Raw genomic sequence first — 20,665 nt, forward strand, 5'->3', positions numbered from 1 at the left:
AAGCTTCGGAGTTCAAAAGGCATGTTTAGAGCTTCGGTGTTCGATGTGAATGAGATTGGCATCATTTAGCAGAATTTTTTTGTTGTCATTAAAATGTTCAATGGTGATCAAGGAATGGACTGTTTGATATATAATGTTTTCTTGATCTACGTTGTTCTTTTGGGTGTTGCGATGGTTCCTTGCTTAATTTCAGCACTCTGCTTCCAATTTTGTGCCTGTCATTAGTTACACTGTCAGTTGCTCCTTTAGCAGCGCCGTTTTGATTATTGATCGGTTGGTCATCGAGTTGTTGCGTGACATAATCTGAAAGCCATTCACGTCACTCTCTAGCCATAGTTTGAGAACTTGGTCAAGCTGGTGACGACGAGCTACTTCAGAGGGAGGTAAACGTGAGCTGGTGCCGGGGTCCTTGCATTGCTCGGCATGCTTCTCCTTTGTCTCATTTCTTGCTGACGAACTAGACCGAAGTTTGGTGCGGCGATTCCGTTCTTCTTTGGCGTGGCTCCCTTGCGGACTCCTCCGATGGGAGCAGGGAGGCTGTTCATAGGGCTCGCCCCCGAAGCGCACGCCGGACGGCGAGTCCTCGCACAGCACGACGTCGCTGCTGCTCCGGTCGCCGTATTCGTCGACGAACTGGGATGCCGGTGGAAGATGCAAAGCTGTTTTTTGGGCCGCACTGTTGGGCCGCGTCGAGCGGACGCAGCAAGCGAGTCGTTGGATGCCTTCGCGGACGCACGGACGGTGATCCAGCTTCGGACTGCACCCTGACGTAGATCGTTCTACGTCGGAGGATCTCGTTTCAAATCAAACCCCCAACCCCCGGCGCTTCGCGAGCTCGTCCTCCCGTCCTCGACCGAGAAACCCTAGCCCCGCCGCTCGCCGGCGATGGAGGCGCCGGATGAGGAGGCCGGGCTGGGGCTCCCCGAGGGCGAGCGGCTGCTGGAGGTGACCCTCATCTCCGCGCAGGGGCTCAAGCCCCCCTCCGGACTGCGACGGCGGCTGCAGGCGTACGCCGTCGCCTGGGTGGACGCCGGGCACAAACTCCAGACGCGGCCCGACGCCGCGGGCGGGCTCGACCCGGCGTGGCACGCGCGGCTCCTCTTCCGCGTCCGCGAGGCCGCGCTCGCCGACGACTCCTGCGCCGCCGTCACCGTCGAGATCTACGCGGCCGCCGCGGGCTCCTGGCACCTCGGCGGGGACTCGCTGGTGGGGTCCGCGCGCTTCCTGCTCGGCGACCACCGCCTCCTATCCCGCCCCGTCGGGTCCCCCTCCATGTTCGCAGTCGGCGTCCGCCGCCCCTCCGGCAGGGTCCACGGCCTCCTCAACCTGGCCGCAAGCCTCGTAGCGGTGCCGCCGTCCCCGGCCGCCTCCCACGCCCTCCGCCTCTCGCCCGCCGTCTCCCTCAGCGGCCTATCCGTGGCGCCCAGCCCAAGCCGCGTGCTCCGCGTCTTGAACCGCGCGCACCCGACGCCTCCACCGTCCCCAAAGGTGCTTACGCCCAAGAGGCAGCAGTTTGCGTTCAAGCCGAACAATAAGGGCGCGGACGATGGGAACGATGGCGAGGGGGAGGACGAGGAGGCGAGGGGCATGGGCGGGGTGATGTTCTGCGGACCTTGCGTCTTACCATTCCCAAGAAAGATACACACGAGCGCCGCAGATGAGAACCTGCAGGCCTTCGCTGGCATCTTCTCTGGTGGACTCAGGCATTGCCGAACGGAGCCCTCATTGTCGGGGAGTCCATGCAAATAAGTCCCATTCTTTCAGTTGATTTCTTGTGAAGTAGCCTGTTTCCAGTTGTTGTGGTTAATTAGCTTCTTGACGATGAGGGTATAGACTTATAGTGCTGAATTGTATCATAGCATCTCCTGTTATCACTGGAAGTACGTTACATCAAATTGTGTGGTTTCAATGGAATTGTAGAGTTTTAGTGCCACATGGGTCAATCTTTGAAGTTCTTTTGTTGGTATTTTCTCTGTGATGTTGGAAGAAAGTTGCTTCTTGACCAATACATGGATTGGTGGTTTCAGAGGGGCATAATACTCACAGCATTTGCCTAGTCTCATTATTTACATTCATATCTTGATTGTATCTGTTGTTGTCCTCTTTCAGTTTAGTTATGTTTTTCCAGCACTGACAGTGTTTTGCTGCTAAGGAATAGGTAATTTGGGTATACATGGCCTTTTAGCTTTCCTAACGTTCTTAGCTGTACTGTGAGTTGCTGTTGGTTGGATTGCAGTGCAGTTGCAAAATCTGATTCAACAATATTTTCTTTTGAACTACCAGTTAAAATTTGGGCTCGAATATGATAGTGGGTTCCTTTTTCAGTATACAAGGTTTTATGCTTGATCCTTTGTTCACTTCATGATCTTTCATGTAGAGCTAACTGTAGAACACTATAACATATTGATGTCTTGTGAAGCACAGTGCAATTTTATTAACCTTGGCTAATTTGATGTGTGACCTTGTACAAACTGCGCCTGCTCTTTGGAAAATAATCCTATGAGACCTGGTCTAATGTATTTGAAGTCTAGACCCAATTCATAGTGACACGTGGTAAAAATTACCATAAAACTTATGATGGAGGCAAAGGAAATCATATGTGATGAAACAAGGAAATAAATTGACACGTGTCACAATATGAATTAGGTCTAGACCCTAAATACATTAGACTAGGTTTCATAGGATTATTTCCCTTGCTCATTGCTGGTCTTTGAATTTTCAGAATTCAGACTAATTCACTGTTGAAAATCTGAAATCAACCAATAACTAGAATTGTCCCAATTTTCTGTCTAATCCAGTGTTGAAAATCTGAAAGCAACCAATAATTATTCTTAGGATTGTCCCAACAGGATGAAGATGCATAAATATTCAGTTTAGATGCAGAAAATATATTTTAGCTGCTTGGAAAGATAAACATAATGTTCAATGCTAAGAATGAAGGTAACTGAGCTTCAGACTAACGATTGATATGGAAGCAAACATTGTCAGGTGCTACAGTTTGAGTTCAATGTCTCCAATCTTATGAATCTGGTCATCTGGCTATTGTTAGCTTGGTTTTTGTCTGTATTCTTTCCCTAGGACATGTTACTTTGACTAAATGATTGCCATGTTCTCATACATTCTGTTCATAACTCTTGAGCTATGTAAATACATCAGTGTTTTGTGCTACTAGACAATGATTTTATATGTGATGGTTCCAACATTTCTGCAGATCAGTGGTGGAACATGTAGAATCAAATATCGCTTGCATTCTTGTAGCTAGCTGGCCCCGTCTTTCTTTCAATCATGCTCCCATCTTAAGGGCAAAAGCTGAACACCAAAATCTGAATTGGATTCGACAAATGTAGAACTGTTCTGGCCTGGCTCAACCCAATAAGATTGTTTAGGGTGTCAGGCTTTGCAAGGCACATATAGGGCTGGAATTCTTAGTTGTTCCTTAGGGGTTTGATTTCAGCATTTGTCAATTTAAGTTGTGACACTTTAGGGCCTTGTGCCTGTTTTTGGCTTCTTTTAGGGCCCAGGTTTTCTATGACACTGAGGTTGGGGCCTTGTTGAGTATTTGAGTGTAATCTTGCTGCATATGATTTTACTAAAATATTGTATGATTATGTGAAGGTTGTCCCTTTTTAACCGTTCCGGTGCATCTTTGCATTGTTTCTAAGTTCTTAATTCTGTATTACTACGAGTGGACACGTACCTTGCCAACACAAGAGGTTAAGATAACTTCATCCATGAGAAGCTGAGAACTCATGGGTAAACGTTTGAAGCTATCTGCATGTGCTACGGCAATCACAATCATAAATTGTCTGTTCCTTTTTCAATTGATGCCATTGACTTTTTACAGTCTCAAGATGTTTACATTGTCTATTACGTTTATAACATTACATGACTAAATTATGATATTATACAAAAAATCTAGTGATATAGTTCTTAGATGTCCGATCTTGTTTTCAGTATGTTGGTGGTAAAAGAACACCATGTGTGATGAAGCAATAGAGTATAGATCTTGCATATGATTCTTGGACTTGTTTGGTCGTTGTTGACTTATGTGTTTGTACCACTTTGGACTACATCATGTCTGTTTTTTTTTTTTTTTTGCAACACATGTCAGACCAGCAGACCAGTAAGCTATTATTTTGTTGTAGTTTTGGTTCAGAGCTGTTTTATACTCGAACTTTTATCTTGTGTGTGCATTGATCTTCTGAAATGCTGAAGCTGAACTTGTTTGTCTGTGCTATTTGGGTCATCACAGCATACAGTTGTAGCATATTTCTTAGCTGCCATCTGTTTAGACATCAACCCTGAACGGTCTGTTTGGCAAGAGCTGTGCTACAGAAGGTAATCCTGCATGAATAGCTGCCAGTGTAGATGTCCTCTTTACTTTTTGCCTAATGGAGGCTTCTTTACCACCAGCAATTCAGCATTCTAAAGTTGCCATTATGGCCTCCATCAGTTGGTCATATGGGCATTTTTTTTCTCTTTCTGCTTTCTATGGTCGGATCCTATGTCTTGATTTCGCATGTTCCAACTCAAAACCCTTTTTTACCTTGACTTATCGAGTGGGGCTAACTGTTTGACATTTCAGAACTGAAAGGATCACTTGAGGCAATCAGATATACGTGGAACCCGCTGTTCGTTTGCTTACTGCGCTTACTGGACACTGCATAATCCTCCAAAGGTATCCATAAAGAAGTACCTAGTGTGACGACTAAAATTGACATATTATAAATAATTTCGGTTTTAAAAGTTTTCTATTTGACCGGTGAACAGCACTCCGATCAGGAGTCGATAAACAGTGTTTTGACCACGGTGAACAGCACTTCGGTCAGATGAACAGTACATCTGACTAGATAAACAGTCCTCCGATCAATGGATAGTTACTACGATCAGTGGTTATGACCAATGAAATGATCAATGATCACGGTTTGTTTCAATAGTTGATCTTCGGACAGGTGGAGGATTTGGTCGGATTCAAGTACATGAATACGTCAAGTATATAGTCGAATCTAAGAATGTCGAGCTATAAGAAAAGATACTTAAGTAGATATGTGAGAGTTAATATAATCGATTAGAAAAGATATGTTAGTTATAGAAAAATTTGAAGATCAAAAGGTATAGCTTAATTATATCAGTAGGTCTTATTCGGTTTGAATTAGAAGTCTTGATCTTTTACGGCTAAGATCTGTCGCCTTTTAAATATGAGAGGATCATGACTAATTAAAAAAATCAATCAATTGATCAAAACACAATCTATCTTTTATTTTTATCTATTTTGCCTAACTTATGTAGTCATATTCTCTATTTCAATCTACATTGCTATATGTTTTTGATCTTGATGATCAATGACAAGCCGCTGGTCATCCTCGCTCCGATGGGGTCTCTCTCGAGCACGAGTGACGATGAAGGTCCGACAATATAGCGTTACGACCGAGATAGTCTAGGTACTGCTCGTCGGATTGTGCACACGAGGTATTTAGTGTTTAACGTGATATCTTTTCGCGTCAACACTCGGTGATTGGGACCTCACATCAAGGGCCACTCCATGGTACCTCACAATTGTTTTGTCATCTCCCTTCTTCCAATTGTGATCCGCGTAGTCCTGATTCAAGTTACTGCGCCGACGTATCGACCGGACCGTGCTGTCTGTTGGATCCTGCTATTGGTTTCCTGAATTCTTCTCCACGCACGATTTGTCGATTCGGATCCCATTCGTCCGTTCTCTTTTCGATGAAGAATCGTCCCATTTCTATAATTTTTCAAGCGCAACGCGTGTGGAAGGCATTGTGGGGGGCGGCGAGCATCAAGCACCTCACAAGTTGGCATATTGTTGCCTGGATACTTTGCTTTAGATACCAAATTGCAAAGATCACATTGGAGGGCTAGTTGTCGTCTCCAGGCTCTGCTCTTCTTTTGATGCTGTTGCATATACGGTATATCTACGAGATTCCAAGGAACACAAGAACATGCTTCGTTGCTTTGGGAACCATGAAAAGAGAGGAGCTTTATTGAGTTGAAATGTTTAGGACAAATGGTGTGTTGTGATGCCACAAGTGGAAAGCTTAGCTCAAATTTGGCAAGCAAAGCATGCCTCTGCCTTTTCCTGGTAGGCGTGGCAATGGCATTTCCTGGTGCGGTTTCAGATGTCCATGGGAACAGAAGAGGGGAGCTGCCAGTAGTGGGCTTGCCACTCACTGGCCCCCGGTGTTTTTCTTTCCATGTGGTTTTGTGCTTGTGCATATCATGTGGTTTTGTGCTTGTGCATATCAAGAAAGATGTACTCAGGAGCTGTTTTTGTTCCCATGCCGAGCAATTCAAATCTGTCAGAAGTGAGAAATCATGTGGCACTTGTTTGTCAGTAGTTGAACTCTGCAAGATGATTACTCCATTGTTTCTTTCAATTGTACAGAGTTTCAGAGAGCCAAAGAGTCAACAAAATAGCTGATACACCAAAGCTAGGTGTACATCATAGATGATTTGCTCTGAAGCTAACCATAGCTACAGCTGTTTTGCGATTGGTCTGCAGTTTAGTATGTTGCCTCTGTATCTTTGCCTTGCCGACAGAATTACCTAAAAGCATTGCCCCCATCGCTTTATGACGCGCGCGCGGCGCGGCTGGGTGCGCGACGTGCGTGGCGGTGCGGCCGTGGCCATGACGTGGCAGTGTGACACTGACACGTCGCGTGCGGAGAACGCATGCAGCGGGCGGTCTCGCGGTTTTGCGCCAATCCAGTCGGCTTCTAAGTTCGTTCGTATGTAGTTCTAGACTTCTGGTACTGTGGAACTGTTCATCTGTTGAGAAATACTGTCGAGTTGATTCCGCGTGTTGTGATAGTAGAAAGTATTTAGATAGCGTTTGGTTTTGGTATTTGTAACCTAAACAGATTAGAGAGTAACCGATTACGTTATTTTTTTTAAGTATTCATCATAATCATATCTCGTGTAATCGGGTACCAAGGTGTAGAAACTCTATACCCCTCCCACCCGCCGTAATCACATCTCGTGAATACGATATATCACAGCCGTAACCATTGTCGCCTCCAACCGCGTTGGCGGCCATGCATACCCATTGCTTTCTCCCTCCCACCGCAATCGCACCCACCCCTGCCTCTTCGCATCCGCCACCGCCTTGCCTCCTGGAGAGCACGCGACAGCAATCGAACTAGCGAGCATGCGTCCGGCGAGCACACGCCATGAAGGGGTGCGCGAGTGCACGGACTCCACAAGCTGCCGCTCCCCCAACGCGAAGCTCGTCAGCCCCGTGATGAAGTCATCGCCGATTGAGTTCTTGCTTCTCTTTATGGCGATGTGTCAGATCTCCAAGTTCTATACAAGATGGGTAGCAGCAGGACTAGACGGGACCGTGGTACTCTTCTCCATTAACGCCGGCGTGGCAAATGGTGGACACTTTTTGATGGTTTTGGCTGCTGGTGGAGACCATTAAGTCTTCGATACCAAGTGGATCCTCACGTCATCGCTGCTCACGTAGGCCGACACCTGTGGCCACCTCGTTCTCTAGTGCTAGAAACTGGGCGATGGATCCAACATAAGCTTGCTTGTCGCTGAAATTTTCTATCAAAACTGCTATCTAATACCATTACATTGTGAAACCAAACAAAGCTTGCAATCACCCATCCTATCGCTGATTCTCCTTATGTGTGGTTATTCTGCTTGTTTCTACTGAACAAAAAATGGAAGCATCTAAAAAGAAACTATTGTTTGATGTTGTGTGAAATGAAACACAGGAATGTTCTGCCCACATCTGATATGCACCTTCACTCATCTATTTGTTGATCATATCCCATCCAAGTATGTTCTCAAGCAGTACACTAGGGAGTCAGTGGTGGAGACAAGCTTTGATAGGCATGATAAGATGTTTGTTCGTCCAGACGGCGCCACAAAAGCATACCGCACATCGCTCATACTTACGGAGCTATTTGGACTCGCAAGATCAGCTGTCATATCTCAAGAGGTAAAAAAAACACAAGCAAATGTGTTGTTTTTCAGTGTATCTTACAATTATTAAGTTATTTTCAGTAGAAACCATATCTACTGACATTCTGCCTGACAGGCCTTTAAGAAAGCACGAGCTTTGATCAAGGATGCACGCACCATAATCGATGTGATACCACACGACGTGGGGCCATTAGCTGCTACAAATGTTGCATCAGCAGAAGAAGAAGCAACAAATATTTCTGTATCGGCACCACCTGTATCAACTACTAAAGGCAGCCGCAAGAAACCCGTTGAAGATGAAGATTTGCCAAAACCACATACACGATGTGAGAAGAAGAAGATGCGATATAGAAGGTGCAATACATGTGGCAAGAGGGAGCTGCACAATTCAAGGACCTGTGGCAAGGAGTGTGGAGGTTCCAAAAAGGCCAAGAGGCAGGCCAAGCGAGACTGGCTGGGGCAGAGGTTCCGCAAGAGGAGGTGGATATGGGAGAGGAATCTGTGGTGCCTCAAGTGATCATGAGGAAGATGGCTTTGATGAGAACATGGTAGAGAATATTGAATTGTAGGTGTTGAAACTACTGAGAGACAATCAACACAAATTGAATGAATAAAACAAGTTGCTGAATTTTTTTATTGGATTAAGTACTGAATGGTTTCTGTCTCAGCAGGCCAAGAAGAAGCAGCCAGGTTAGGGGTACCGCAGGGCGTGGCGGTCATGGAGGAGGAATAGTTGGTGCTGCAATTGCTCATGAAGATATCTACGATGATATATCTATGATGAATACTTGTCAGAGGGTGTTGAACAAGATCAACTTGAGGAACTAGATAGATGATGGTGAAGATGAGTTTGCATTAATGTCAAACGAATGATAGAAAAAAATCAGTTGTGGATAATTCTTTACAGAAAAATATTGAGCTGTACAAAAATATTGCTTCTATTGAGATATTCTGTATATGATACCAAATGACTACAAATATATACATGCTGAGATGTCTCAAAATGAAGCTACATAGTGATTCACTAGCAAACACAAAAACATATTAGGTCCACTTCGCCACACAAAATGCGACATCCATCAAGGTACTAAATACCGATGAGCTATCGAGTGGCTACTGGTGAGCAACCAACCATCTACCCGAGAAGGTACTGAATGGTTTGGTATTGTGCACACAACAAGGATATGACAAAACTACTGAACACAAATATATACATGCTACTTAACAAAAAAGTGAGTTCGATAGTACAAAGTAGTTCACTATAAATGTTACTAATGCCAAACAGATGAGAGCACATAGTGGTTAACTATACGTCTTCACAAACTGAAGCTACATAATGGTTCACTAGCAAACACAAAAACATATCAGGTCCACTTCAGTCCACTTCACCCACAAAATGTGACATCCATCAAGGTCCACTCATCCTACAAACTACACATCATCACGCACTACATAGGTGCTCTGGTACTAGAATCAGCAGCAAGCGTAGCGGCTTTTGTAGAAATTTCTTCAGTAGTAGCACCATCATCACCAAATAGCCCTGCTCCTTTCATCGCTTCTGCATCTTCAATCTCTTGTGGTGGCACATAATTTAGCCCTATTTCCTCAATGTCTCTAGGGAAGGGTCTTTTTGCTTGATTGAGCTTGTGAAACAACATGTAGTATAAAAGCTCAGACCTATACTCACTCCCCCCTTCCTGAAAATTCAGTGAGAAAAATGAACACATTCAACTACTAAAACATTGAACACATGTTAATATACTCTGAAAAAATATAAAGCCATAGAACAACAAAAAACAAAACTACTAACTAGTACAACTAGAACGTCCAGCTTACGAAGCTCGCCATCATAATGTTCTAAGAACAACATGACAAAGAATGCACAATCATTCTCAAGCACCTACAAGGGTACTATAACAAATGGCATCCCCCAGTTGCTGATGTCTAGAAACGCACCATCAGTGAACACTTTGAATAGGTCGTCGAGCCTCTACTGTATACGTGCACAGATTGTTCTGTGGTGACTATTCCTTGCCTTTTCCGTTGACCAGGGGTAAAAGTCTAGGATATCAATTTGGCCATGATGCAGGTTGGCGCAATATACCGTCCAATGTCGATTGTTGTGGACAGGCATCAAAACCTAGCGATATCCAAACATATTATTGCTGAGTATACAAAAAGCTATCAAAAAAGCATATAAGTACTAAAAGCATATAACTGAATCACTGAACAAACAACAAAACTACTGAACCATAATAGAAAGTATTGAAGCTACTGAATCATACTAAACTACTTACAAGGGACACTTCTAGCAGTTCTTCCACCTTTATCCAGCCTCGAATCAACACGAGTACACATTATCAATATCATGTTGTGATCTCGTGTAGTAATTCTCATAAAGAATAAGTTGATGTAGTCATGGTATATGAGAGCAGAAAATTATAAAAAATGATACGAAGAGAAAACAAAGTCACTACTAATACAATTTTTTTTTAAAAAAACTACTGAATAGCTACTAAACTACTTGACTAAATTTCCTGTAATATATGAACTATGGCAATGTACCGAAACTAATGTTGACAATATTATCATGTACCCTGCACACTAGCTCCTAAATTTTTTTCATCTCGCATAATGCACCAGAAAAAGAAATTGATAAAGTTGCCTTCACACTCTTTTCCATCAACAAATGACTTGGCATTCTCGCTTCCAGGAGACAAAGCCATAAAACTTGTGAAGCTGCTAGGGAGATTTTCAAGAAATTCTGCAAATGTCACCCTGCGTATTTGTTCAACGACAAAAAAAAAACTTTTTAGCTTGTAGTCATTAGGAACAATTATTGAACTGCTAATAAAAATCTACTGAGACAGGGGTAAAGAAAAGCATAGAATATTTAAAAAGTGAAAAAAATAAAAGAGTGGATAAAATGTATCTTTTGTAAATATTCATTGTTCATTATAATGTCCCTGGCCTTGATTGCCTTGTCAGTATCCAGAGCTTGACGAGGTTTTTGTGGGGGCTTGAAAGGAGATGTATACCTATCTATGCACCTTCGATTTTTCCCTCTCCCCAAAGCCCGAAGAGCTTCTTGCAAAAAAAAACTAATTCCACACCAAGCTCTGGAGGAGCCACAAAGAAGTGGCGTGTGACGGGGTTCTTCATTGGATCTAACTTGCATTTCTTCTTCAAAACCATCTTCCTTTTCTAAGTTATATGTTCCTCTTTCTCGGTCTTGCCATCCTTTGGGGCCTCCTTTTGGGGATTTAATCTTGCGGATGCACATGTGCCGTCTGGTCTAGTGGCTTGTGGTTTCTTTCGATCACGCTTGGTTTTCACTTCCTTGAGTTTAGCCAACTGGAACAAAAAGGAAAAAGTGGACATCATATTACATGTTGATCACATGTAGTATTAATGAAGCAGCATAACGACTTTCAGGTACTTAGCACCAACTTAATTAGTTACTGGACATGACAAAAAACTTGACACAACCTAGAACTACTTAACACCTACTAGACAAATAAAAAAAACTTGTACAGCTGAACAAACTGAGCAGCAACACAAGCTTCAACAATTGAACACCTATTGGACATGCCAAAAATACTTGATAGTGATAAACAACCTTTCAACCATTGAGAAAATAAATATGCAACAAAGAAACAAAAGACAAAGGTGGAAAAAATTACTAAAGTACCTTGATTGCAGCTTCTGCTTCGTCCCTTTATTGTTGTTGTCAGAGAGCAATCTGATCAGGATCTTGGGATATCTCACGGAGAAGGTTACCAATGTCATTCCAAACCTCCCTGTCAAAAGCACCCTCAGAGACCCTAGATAATGACAATTGAGAATCACCGGTCAGTTTCACAACATCCTAATAAAAAAAAAGCAAACATGACAAAAACAAAAAATGGATGTATTACTACTGAACTAAAATAAGTACTAACACATTACTAAAATATTGAGTTGCTCAGCAGGACTACTGAATCTCTATCGAATGGAACTGATACCTCATATGGATGTTTTGGTGCCTCCTCCATTGTATATTTTGGTGTCTCACTCTGAACACGATCACCACTAGTCAACCCTTTCTTCTTATCCGCCACAACGCCGACCTGATCGTGTCAAATATGAAAGAAAAATGATAGTGTCACAGAGAACTACTGAATTACTATTGAACTGCTTAGTTGAAGAATTGATGTACTAAATTAAACAGAACTACCAACACATTACTGAAGAGTTGATTATTTAAATTACTACTAAATCAACTCTAATCTACCAACTCCTTATCTGCAGCAATTGAAATAATGAACTACTGAATCACTATCGAATGCACCTGAACAAAAAAGGTGTAACAAAAAATAAAATGATACCTCATATTGTTCTTTTGGTGCCACGCTATCAATAACGTCATCAGAAGCCTTCTAGGTCACCTTGTCCACCTCAATGTTGTTCGGATCCTGCAAAAAAGGTTTGGTAAAAAACAAAGAGTCTCATTAGCAATTGCAAAATGACTTAAAAAAAAGGAAAGGAACTAACAGAATTATTAACAATTATAAATTCACCATATTGTGCCCTGTGGTCATTAGCAATTTTATCATTGACTGCTTCAATGATGTTGCCCAGAACTTCTACAAATGCAAGACTCCTTGATGTAACCATCGAGTAGTGAAGATTCAACAACTCTAGCATCTTGTCAGTGCTCTTCAACTAATATTGCAGCGTCAAAGATTGATTTGTACGCACCACAACATTGCCACTGACACCGGTGACTCCAGGGGTGTGTGCAGAACGAGAAGCTTTAGCTCCAATGTCAACATGAACAGATGCAAACTCTTCCGTCATCCTAGTTGTATCATCACTAACCACTAGACATGATGATTTTGTTGGAGAAAATGCTCTTCCTGAAGATGGTGAACTGAATGGAGATGGTTATCCTGATGGGGATGATGGTATTGCTAGAGATGGTGGACTTGATGGAGATGGTGTTCGTGATGGAGATGGTGCTGGTGGTGGCGTGCCACCAGTACGTCCACCCCTAATCTCATCATGAACGCTGCAGCCATCCACATTAGGTCCCCAAAAAAAATGGCAAATGTAACATAACTAGGAAAAGAAAGCTGAAAGTGCATCTAGCCCCTATGTGTGGTTTTGGTAATTAATGATAATACCTATGGAATAACAATGGTGTTGAGTTTGTTAGTAGGTTGTTCCATAGGTGATGCATGGATGAGAGATATGCATGAGCTCTAGGTGAATGGGGAGATTGAAAATGCATCGAGACGAATGAGCTCTAGGTGATGCTCGGGTAAGTGATGACAATGCCTATGGACTAACAATTATATTGAGAATTGCTATTAAGTTATCCCATAGGAGATGCATAAATGATGAAGCATGGATTCTTTGAGAAATTACATGAGTTTAAAGAATTGCATCAAAAGTCATTGAGATTTTAGTGATGCTCATAAGAAGAAGAAGAAGAAGAAGCTCAATAAGATTAGCAATAAGCTTGAAGGCTAAGTTACTTATGGAGATCAAGTAACTAAAGGTATGACTTGTTAATAGAGTTTTATGGACTAACCTTTGTGCTATGTGTTTAAGAATGAGTGGGGTTAGGTTCTATATGAAGATTGACAATATGCATGAAGGTTAATAAGTTACTTGTGGAGATCAAGTAACTTAAGGTATAAATGTTGTCATTTAGGTTTTATGGATTAACCCATGTGCTTTGTGCTTGCGAGTGAGTTGGGGTTAGAATCCATAAGAAGGTATAAGTTAAATTGAAGTCATATGTGCCAAGAGTGAAGAACAAGAGTGGACTCTATATTTGATAAAATGAATTTCTTGAAGATGTTGAATAAAAAGTAGTTTTCTATGGCAAGACAGTGAAGAGCAAGCAAGACTTGGCTGCGATGGACCATCCGTGGTGAAGGGCAAGCAAATGGCTTGACGCCGAAAGACCAAGGCAGTGGTGAAGAGCGAGTGAAGGCTTTGTGCCGATGGACCGTGCGAGGCCATAGGAAGCTATGGATGATTCACATCAATCATATGAAGAATCAAAAAGAGATGGAGTGAAGAATATATGGAAGTTGGCAACCCTCAAGGTTTGAAACAAAGAAGTGGTACTTGAAAGTTTTTAAATGCTCAAAGTGGTTCAAACAAGTTTTATCTTTGAATTTGAGTATAGGTATGCTGCACTATTCAGAGGGATGTAACGTGAGCTAATTATCGTGTCTCAGTACTCAAGAGTTTCTAACCAAACCCATAGTGAGAGTTCTTTTTAGAAATCCGGAGCGAAAAGTGTGGAAGTGTCCGAATTGGATTTCAGAGTGTTCATAATTTGATCCTATATGTTTTAGGTCATGAATTCAGTTGATATGCGTAGCCCTCTAAATAAGTTTTCCATAGAATCCAAAATCGTCGAAATCGGACTCCGAGATCAAAAATTATCTCCGTTTTTCAGAGGTCAGCTGTGCTGAACCTGGATACTCCGGTGCAGGCCGGATACTCCGGGTTGTCCGGAGTCTCCGGGTGAGGCTCCGCCAGAGAGTCTCGGGTTGGGCTGTTTTAGTTGACCCGGATACTCCGGAGTACCCCAGATACTCCGGGTTGTCCAGAGTTTCCGGGTGAGGCTCTGCTAGAGAGTCTCGGGTTGGGCTGTTTCAGTTGACTCGGATACTCCGGAGTACCCCGGATACTCCGGGTAAGACCAGAAAAGTCTCCAACGGCTAGTTTTTTGGATGTGGGTATTTATATCCCCTCACCCCCATCCTTTGGGGCTGCAGCAAGGGAACGAAAGAAACACATTTTAGAGCCAAAATAACTCCTCCCCACTCCATTATAGTGTGTGATTTGAGGAGAAAAGTGACTTAGGTTGAGAGATTAGAAGATTGAGAGTAAGTGAGCATAAATATCATCTTGAGCACTCGAGTTCATCGGCAAGAAGTTCGATTGCGTGTTACTCTTGGAGGTGAAGCCTCCTAGTCGGCTAGGTGTTGCCGGTGAACATCCAAGTTTGTGGTGTGCCGCGGAAGTTTGTGAAGGCTTTGATTTCGCCTCCGCAAGGGATGAAAGCAAGAGTGGATCGAGGAAAGTAGTTGAAAGAGATCCGGCTTGTTAGAGCTTCCTCAACGGAGACGTAGGATTCACGGTGGTGAATCCGAACTTCGGGAAACAAATTTTGTATCTCCTCTTTTGTTCCTCTACTTTTGAGTTCTTGTTTAAATCTTTGTGCATATTGCTCGATACACTTATTTGTGTGTATTTGAGTATAGGTTCTCCGTGAATCTACTTGGAATCATCTCTTGGAACACACGATATCACTTGGTTTGAGCTAGAACTCTTTAGACATCCTTTTATTTCAGTTTCGAGCTCTATTCTGTACAGAATCCGGGGATTCCGGATTTTCCCGGAGACTCCGGACCTGTACAACCCGGAGTATCCGGACTACCCCGGATACTTCAAATGAACAGTGTTTTTTTAGCGTGTGAACAGTGTTTTCAATCTTTTTTTCAATTTAAATTTATTGCATATCTCTCGCTAGATTAGAGTAATTTTTGTCATTGTAGGATTATAATTTTTACACTTATTTAGGGTGATTATGTACTAGTTGAGCCTAGCATATTTAGGTTTTTCACTTGTAAAAAATCCATTAGTTTATATTCCGCTGCAAATTTAGGCCAACAGTAAAAGAGGACGATTTTTTGCAAAAATACATATTCACCAATCACCCCCCCCCCTCTAGGCGACATCATTGTCCTTTCAAAAGCAAAATGTAACATAACATAAGCAGCCGCATAACTGACCCTAGTACTATCATCGCCCCTTATGCATCGTTGTTTGGCACTTGGTGGGATGTGGCCAGCTGATATCTGTAAAAGGAAAAAAATAACATCACTGTTTAAACAACTAAATCACACAACAAACTACCAAACAATGAAACACATGAAAAATACCGACATAATATCTAATAATCAAGCTGTTGAATACATAAATTTGCTTTAGTAAATATTGTAGGAGTGTATGAATAGAAAAAAGGAAAAATCACATGTAGTAACTACCGACATGATACTGAACTAAACATACTACAAATGCAAAAGCTTGTGACTACCAACAATCTATTGAACATGGGCATGTAACAAAAGGAAAGACATAATTTTTTACATCCACACGACGTTTTGCACGAAGATCACGTGGTGAATGGACAAGGACATCACGGTCAGAAGTAGCAATTGCGATGGCCCTGATGTCAGATACAACCCTTTCTTGTGCTTCCTTTATCTCTGTCTGTCCTTCCAAAAATATTTTTATTCCTTCCTCTACAAATTTCGTGCCTCTCTCCACTCTTTTATCATACTTTGATAGAGCCAAAGAAAATGCTTCCTTATCGTCTTTCTCCTCAAAAGAAGCTACACAATCACCGAGCAACAACCGCAAATGAAGTAGCCCACTAGGAAGGAAGGCGGCAGCAACTTTCAAGAATTGCCTAACAGGAAAAGCTCTTTTTGAAGATTCCCTAGTAGGTGCAACTTTTTTCGGATGTTCCCTCATAAGGGTAGGTCATTTTGCAACACTCTTCGTAGGGGTAGAAGGTACCCCCAAGACAGCAGGTCTCCTTGCATGGGCACATCCCCTCCCATACGTAAAAGTAGAAGCAGAACTCCCACCCTCATTCCTACGGTCAAGATGCCCATCGCCACGCATGGTTTCATAGCACATGCCAGTTTTATCTCTTAGCTACATGATCAAGAACCAAATATGAAAATATATATAAATAAAGAAGGTTGATAAATTCGATATAAATACTGAACCAAATAGGAGTAAAAAATGGAAGATAACAGTGATCAAAAGGTGAAAACAAAAAAGAAAACATAGGAGCACTTATTGGCAACTTGCCATACAATACCTAGCCGTCATGTATTGTCCTATCAGCCTTAGCAATCTTGCCAACTAGGCCACAATTAAATAAACTTGCACGTGGTGTTGATGAGACATGATCAAGCATGGCGACACAATCAAGATTGTCCAAATAATAGTCCTGTAAGAAATAATAAAGGTACATGAATCAAAACAACCATTGAACACCTACTGGACATGCCAGGAACTATTGGACACCTACTGAACATTGTTAGAAACTATTGATAACAGACTGGACAAGGCAGAAATCACTGAGCACACCCATTGACACAAAAAAAAGGCAACATAACTATTGATCAACTATTGAGCATCTACAGGACACAACATTGAGCAGGCTAGAAACTATTGAACATAGTCTAGAGCTACTAAGCACCTACTGGATATGCTAGGAACTTGATACTACTATAAGCACTAATTGAACATGGCAGCTAAACTACTGATTAGCTGAACAAACAAAATACAAAAACAAAACATTAAACGAGTAACTCAAAAACGTGTTGAACAGAAATAGCTAAACTACTGAGCCAAATAGCTAAACTACTGAACAAAAGGAAATAATTCTTTCTACGATGAGAGCAATGCAACCTTGAACTAAAGGAGTTGAGCTCTTCCCAACATTACCCTTCCACCTACTGACCGTGACTCTAATGTCATCAACAACAGCACTACACCAGTCAAAATGCTTAACTTTTTATAGATCCCTGCAGTAGATGTAGTTGATGAAAGATATTTTTAGCTCGCTAGTCGGGAATAGCAATGCATTAAACAATAGCATGAAGAAACACCGTACAGTCCAATCATCAGACTCCTTCATTGAAAAAAAAAGCGTTCAATAACCCATCTAGGGACTTCATTTTTCTTTAAATCTTCGTATTTCTTCAATTTGTCAACTCCCATCTTATTAGCAGCCTTCATTTCATTCTCCCTCTACTTGAAGATGTCCTCTATACCTCTCTTATCACAAAGATCATTGAGCTCAGTACTAGCACTACTATTTTCCTTGGCAGAAGGTGTGGACAGTTTGCTGCCACCAATGTGGATCCCCAGCACAGAATGGATGACTTCAGGGGTAATTGCAATACTTTGTCTCCGACTTCAATTCACAGTGATTTGATCTTTATGTGATTCATTAAGAACACTGCAAGTGCCCTGTCGTCAATTGTGTCCAAGGAAAACATGAGGAATTCCCTAAAACCCAAGTTTGTTATCCTGTCCCTCAAAGAATGCGGCATGTCTGCCAAGATATCCACAATTGATCCTGTGGCACATCGCATTGTTACGTAGATTGATTTTATTTCCTGTACACGGTGACAAGATTTCTTTATTGAATGAAAGAAGTACCGGACAACTACTTAACATATACTGCGATGCCGAACTACTATCAAACATATGAACTATATGGCAGATACATAACAACTACTAAGATACTGAACTATAGAACAACTACTTAAAAACTATTGAAAATACTTATCATATAAACAACTACATATCATGTAAAACTACTAATCATATAAACAACTACTTGGTGAAAGAACTACCGGACAACTACTTAACATATACTAAGATGTTGAACTACTATCAAACATATGAACTACATAGAAGCTGCATAACAACTACTGAGATACTGAACTACAGAACATCTACTTAATAACTACTTAAGAACTATTGAAAATACTGATCATATAAATAACTACATATAATTTAAAACTACTGATCATATATACAACTACTGAATGAATGAAATACCGAATAGCTACTTAAGATCTATTGAATAAATGAAATACAAGATAGCTACTTTAAAGAAGCTAACTACCGAATAACTATTGAAATTAAAATTATACTAATGATATCATTTAAACCTACTGAGCAACAAAAGACATAACAACCAACAAGAATGAATGAACGAACAAAAAATAAACTACAGAACAAATATACATGTACATCATCGTCATCGTCTGCAGTGTCAGTGGTCTTAGATTTCCTAGCAGTTGTCCCGCCCCTCTTGCCCACTTTGGCCGCTTTAGCCTTCTTGCCCACTTTGACCTCTTTAGTAACAGCATGTGGAAATGACGACTTCCTCTTCCTCAGGTCCTTTACAAAGTCATCATCATCATCGCCATCTGAATTATCTTTCGTCAAAGCAACAACATTCCGATTTGATTCACGAATAGCAGCCAACCGCTCAAATTTCCACGTGGCAGCCTCCTTGTTCATAGTGCTAACACGCATCTTCCTTGAACAATGACGTGTTTTGAACGGCCGTCGTGAGGAGGCAGTTGAATTTGGCGATGTATCATCATCCTGCTCTGCATCGCACGCCTCCTTCTCTGTAGTCAATGGTTCCTCCTCTGTAGGAGGCACATTCTCTACACCTTTCGTCGCATCAAGTGCAGTCGCTGAATTTACATCTTGGGTTTGAGTTTGCTCTGAGGATTCCAACAAAAGCTCACTGCCATGGTGGCCCTTTATTGAAATGCTTTTGATATTCTGGGGGAGATTGTCAGTAACCTTCATCATTTTTCTGCACAAAGACAAAAAAACATAAACAATGGTGTGCTCAGATGGTGTCGATGTGAAGAAAAAAACATTAACAGCTACTATTGAACTACTATTGAAAAGAATAAATTGCAATTGAAAATAATGAACTACTACTGTACAAATAAACTAACGAACAAATACTTATTTGTTGAAATACCTAACAACTACATCAAAACTAGTGAGCTACTGAAGTGCTATTGAACGAATACAACTACCAAACACTACTTCGCTGCTAAGCTACCGCGCAACTACTTAGCAATATTTAACGAAGGCCTACCGAACAACTACTTAACAAAAAATGCGAGCTACCGAACAACTATTGATACTACAACTAAACTACCGAACAACAACTACTTAACTACTACTGAACAAACACATTGTACATGGATGGTTTTGAATTGGATAGACACTCCCTCTAAAAAGCCATTTGGTACTATGATTCAACTACTAATATGCGTCAATAGTTCACCTCAGGTGTGCTGCAGATCGTAGAGAAGAATAAAACACGTGTGAATGTGGAGAAAAATGTTGGTCAGGCTTGCCGTGGAACCGCCAAAACTCAGCAACAGAACCCTACAGAACCACAAAATCCATGAATGCCATCCACAAACCAGTGAGAAAAATGAATTGATTCAAAACTGAGTGAGTATGGGATGCTCACCAAGGTTGAGGACCCGTGGTTTCTCCTACACTGCCAGTGGGGATCATCGATTCACTATCGAATCCCCTGGAAAATTCTCACACAAGCGCTCCACCACCGAGCCACATCGCACTCCCTCCACAACCGCAATGCGCTCCCCCACAACCGCGCCACGTCGCGCTCCTCCAACTCCCGCCGCCCTTGCTCCTCTCCCCCAAATTGGAGATTTTTGGGAATATTACTGTTTTTGGGAAAGCAATTGACAGATTGGGTTCGTCAATATTTATAAGCATGCACGGGTTGCGCATTGTTACTGTAGCAATAAGACTGTGGGTGCATAGTGCACCCGGATGCTATAGAAACCGACGGGGAGGCGGTTGAGCCAGACCAATTGATTAGTTTGTTGGCTATTTGGGTTCTAGGTGTAGAACATTCTTTATGGTGTAGTGTAGTATACACACATATATATACCCCCCTCTCTCTATATATATACTCAGGGCCGGTCTGGAGGGGGTCGAGCGGTGCGACCGCCCCGGGCCTCTAAAATCTAAAGGCCCTATATGTATATATATACTGTGAATATCGTTTCAAAAACAAACTGAAAAAATTAGATCTAGGTGATTT

General features: G+C 42.0%; 1 protein-coding gene across 1 annotated transcript; it reads left to right on the forward strand.

The window, feature by feature from the left end:
* Positions 1-453: 453 nt before the first annotated feature.
* On the forward strand, positions 454-2,026 carry LOC133910016 (uncharacterized). The gene has a single exon (XM_062352537.1). The coding sequence runs from the start codon at positions 886-888 to the stop codon at positions 1,747-1,749; it is 864 nt and encodes a 287-aa protein (XP_062208521.1). The 5' UTR covers positions 454-885; the 3' UTR covers positions 1,750-2,026.
* The last annotated feature ends 18,639 nt before the right edge of the window (positions 2,027-20,665 follow it).

The sequence above is a fragment of the Phragmites australis genome, chromosome 2, assembly GCF_958298935.1.
Source record: "Phragmites australis chromosome 2, lpPhrAust1.1, whole genome shotgun sequence".
NCBI lineage: Eukaryota > Viridiplantae > Streptophyta > Magnoliopsida > Poales > Poaceae > Phragmites > Phragmites australis.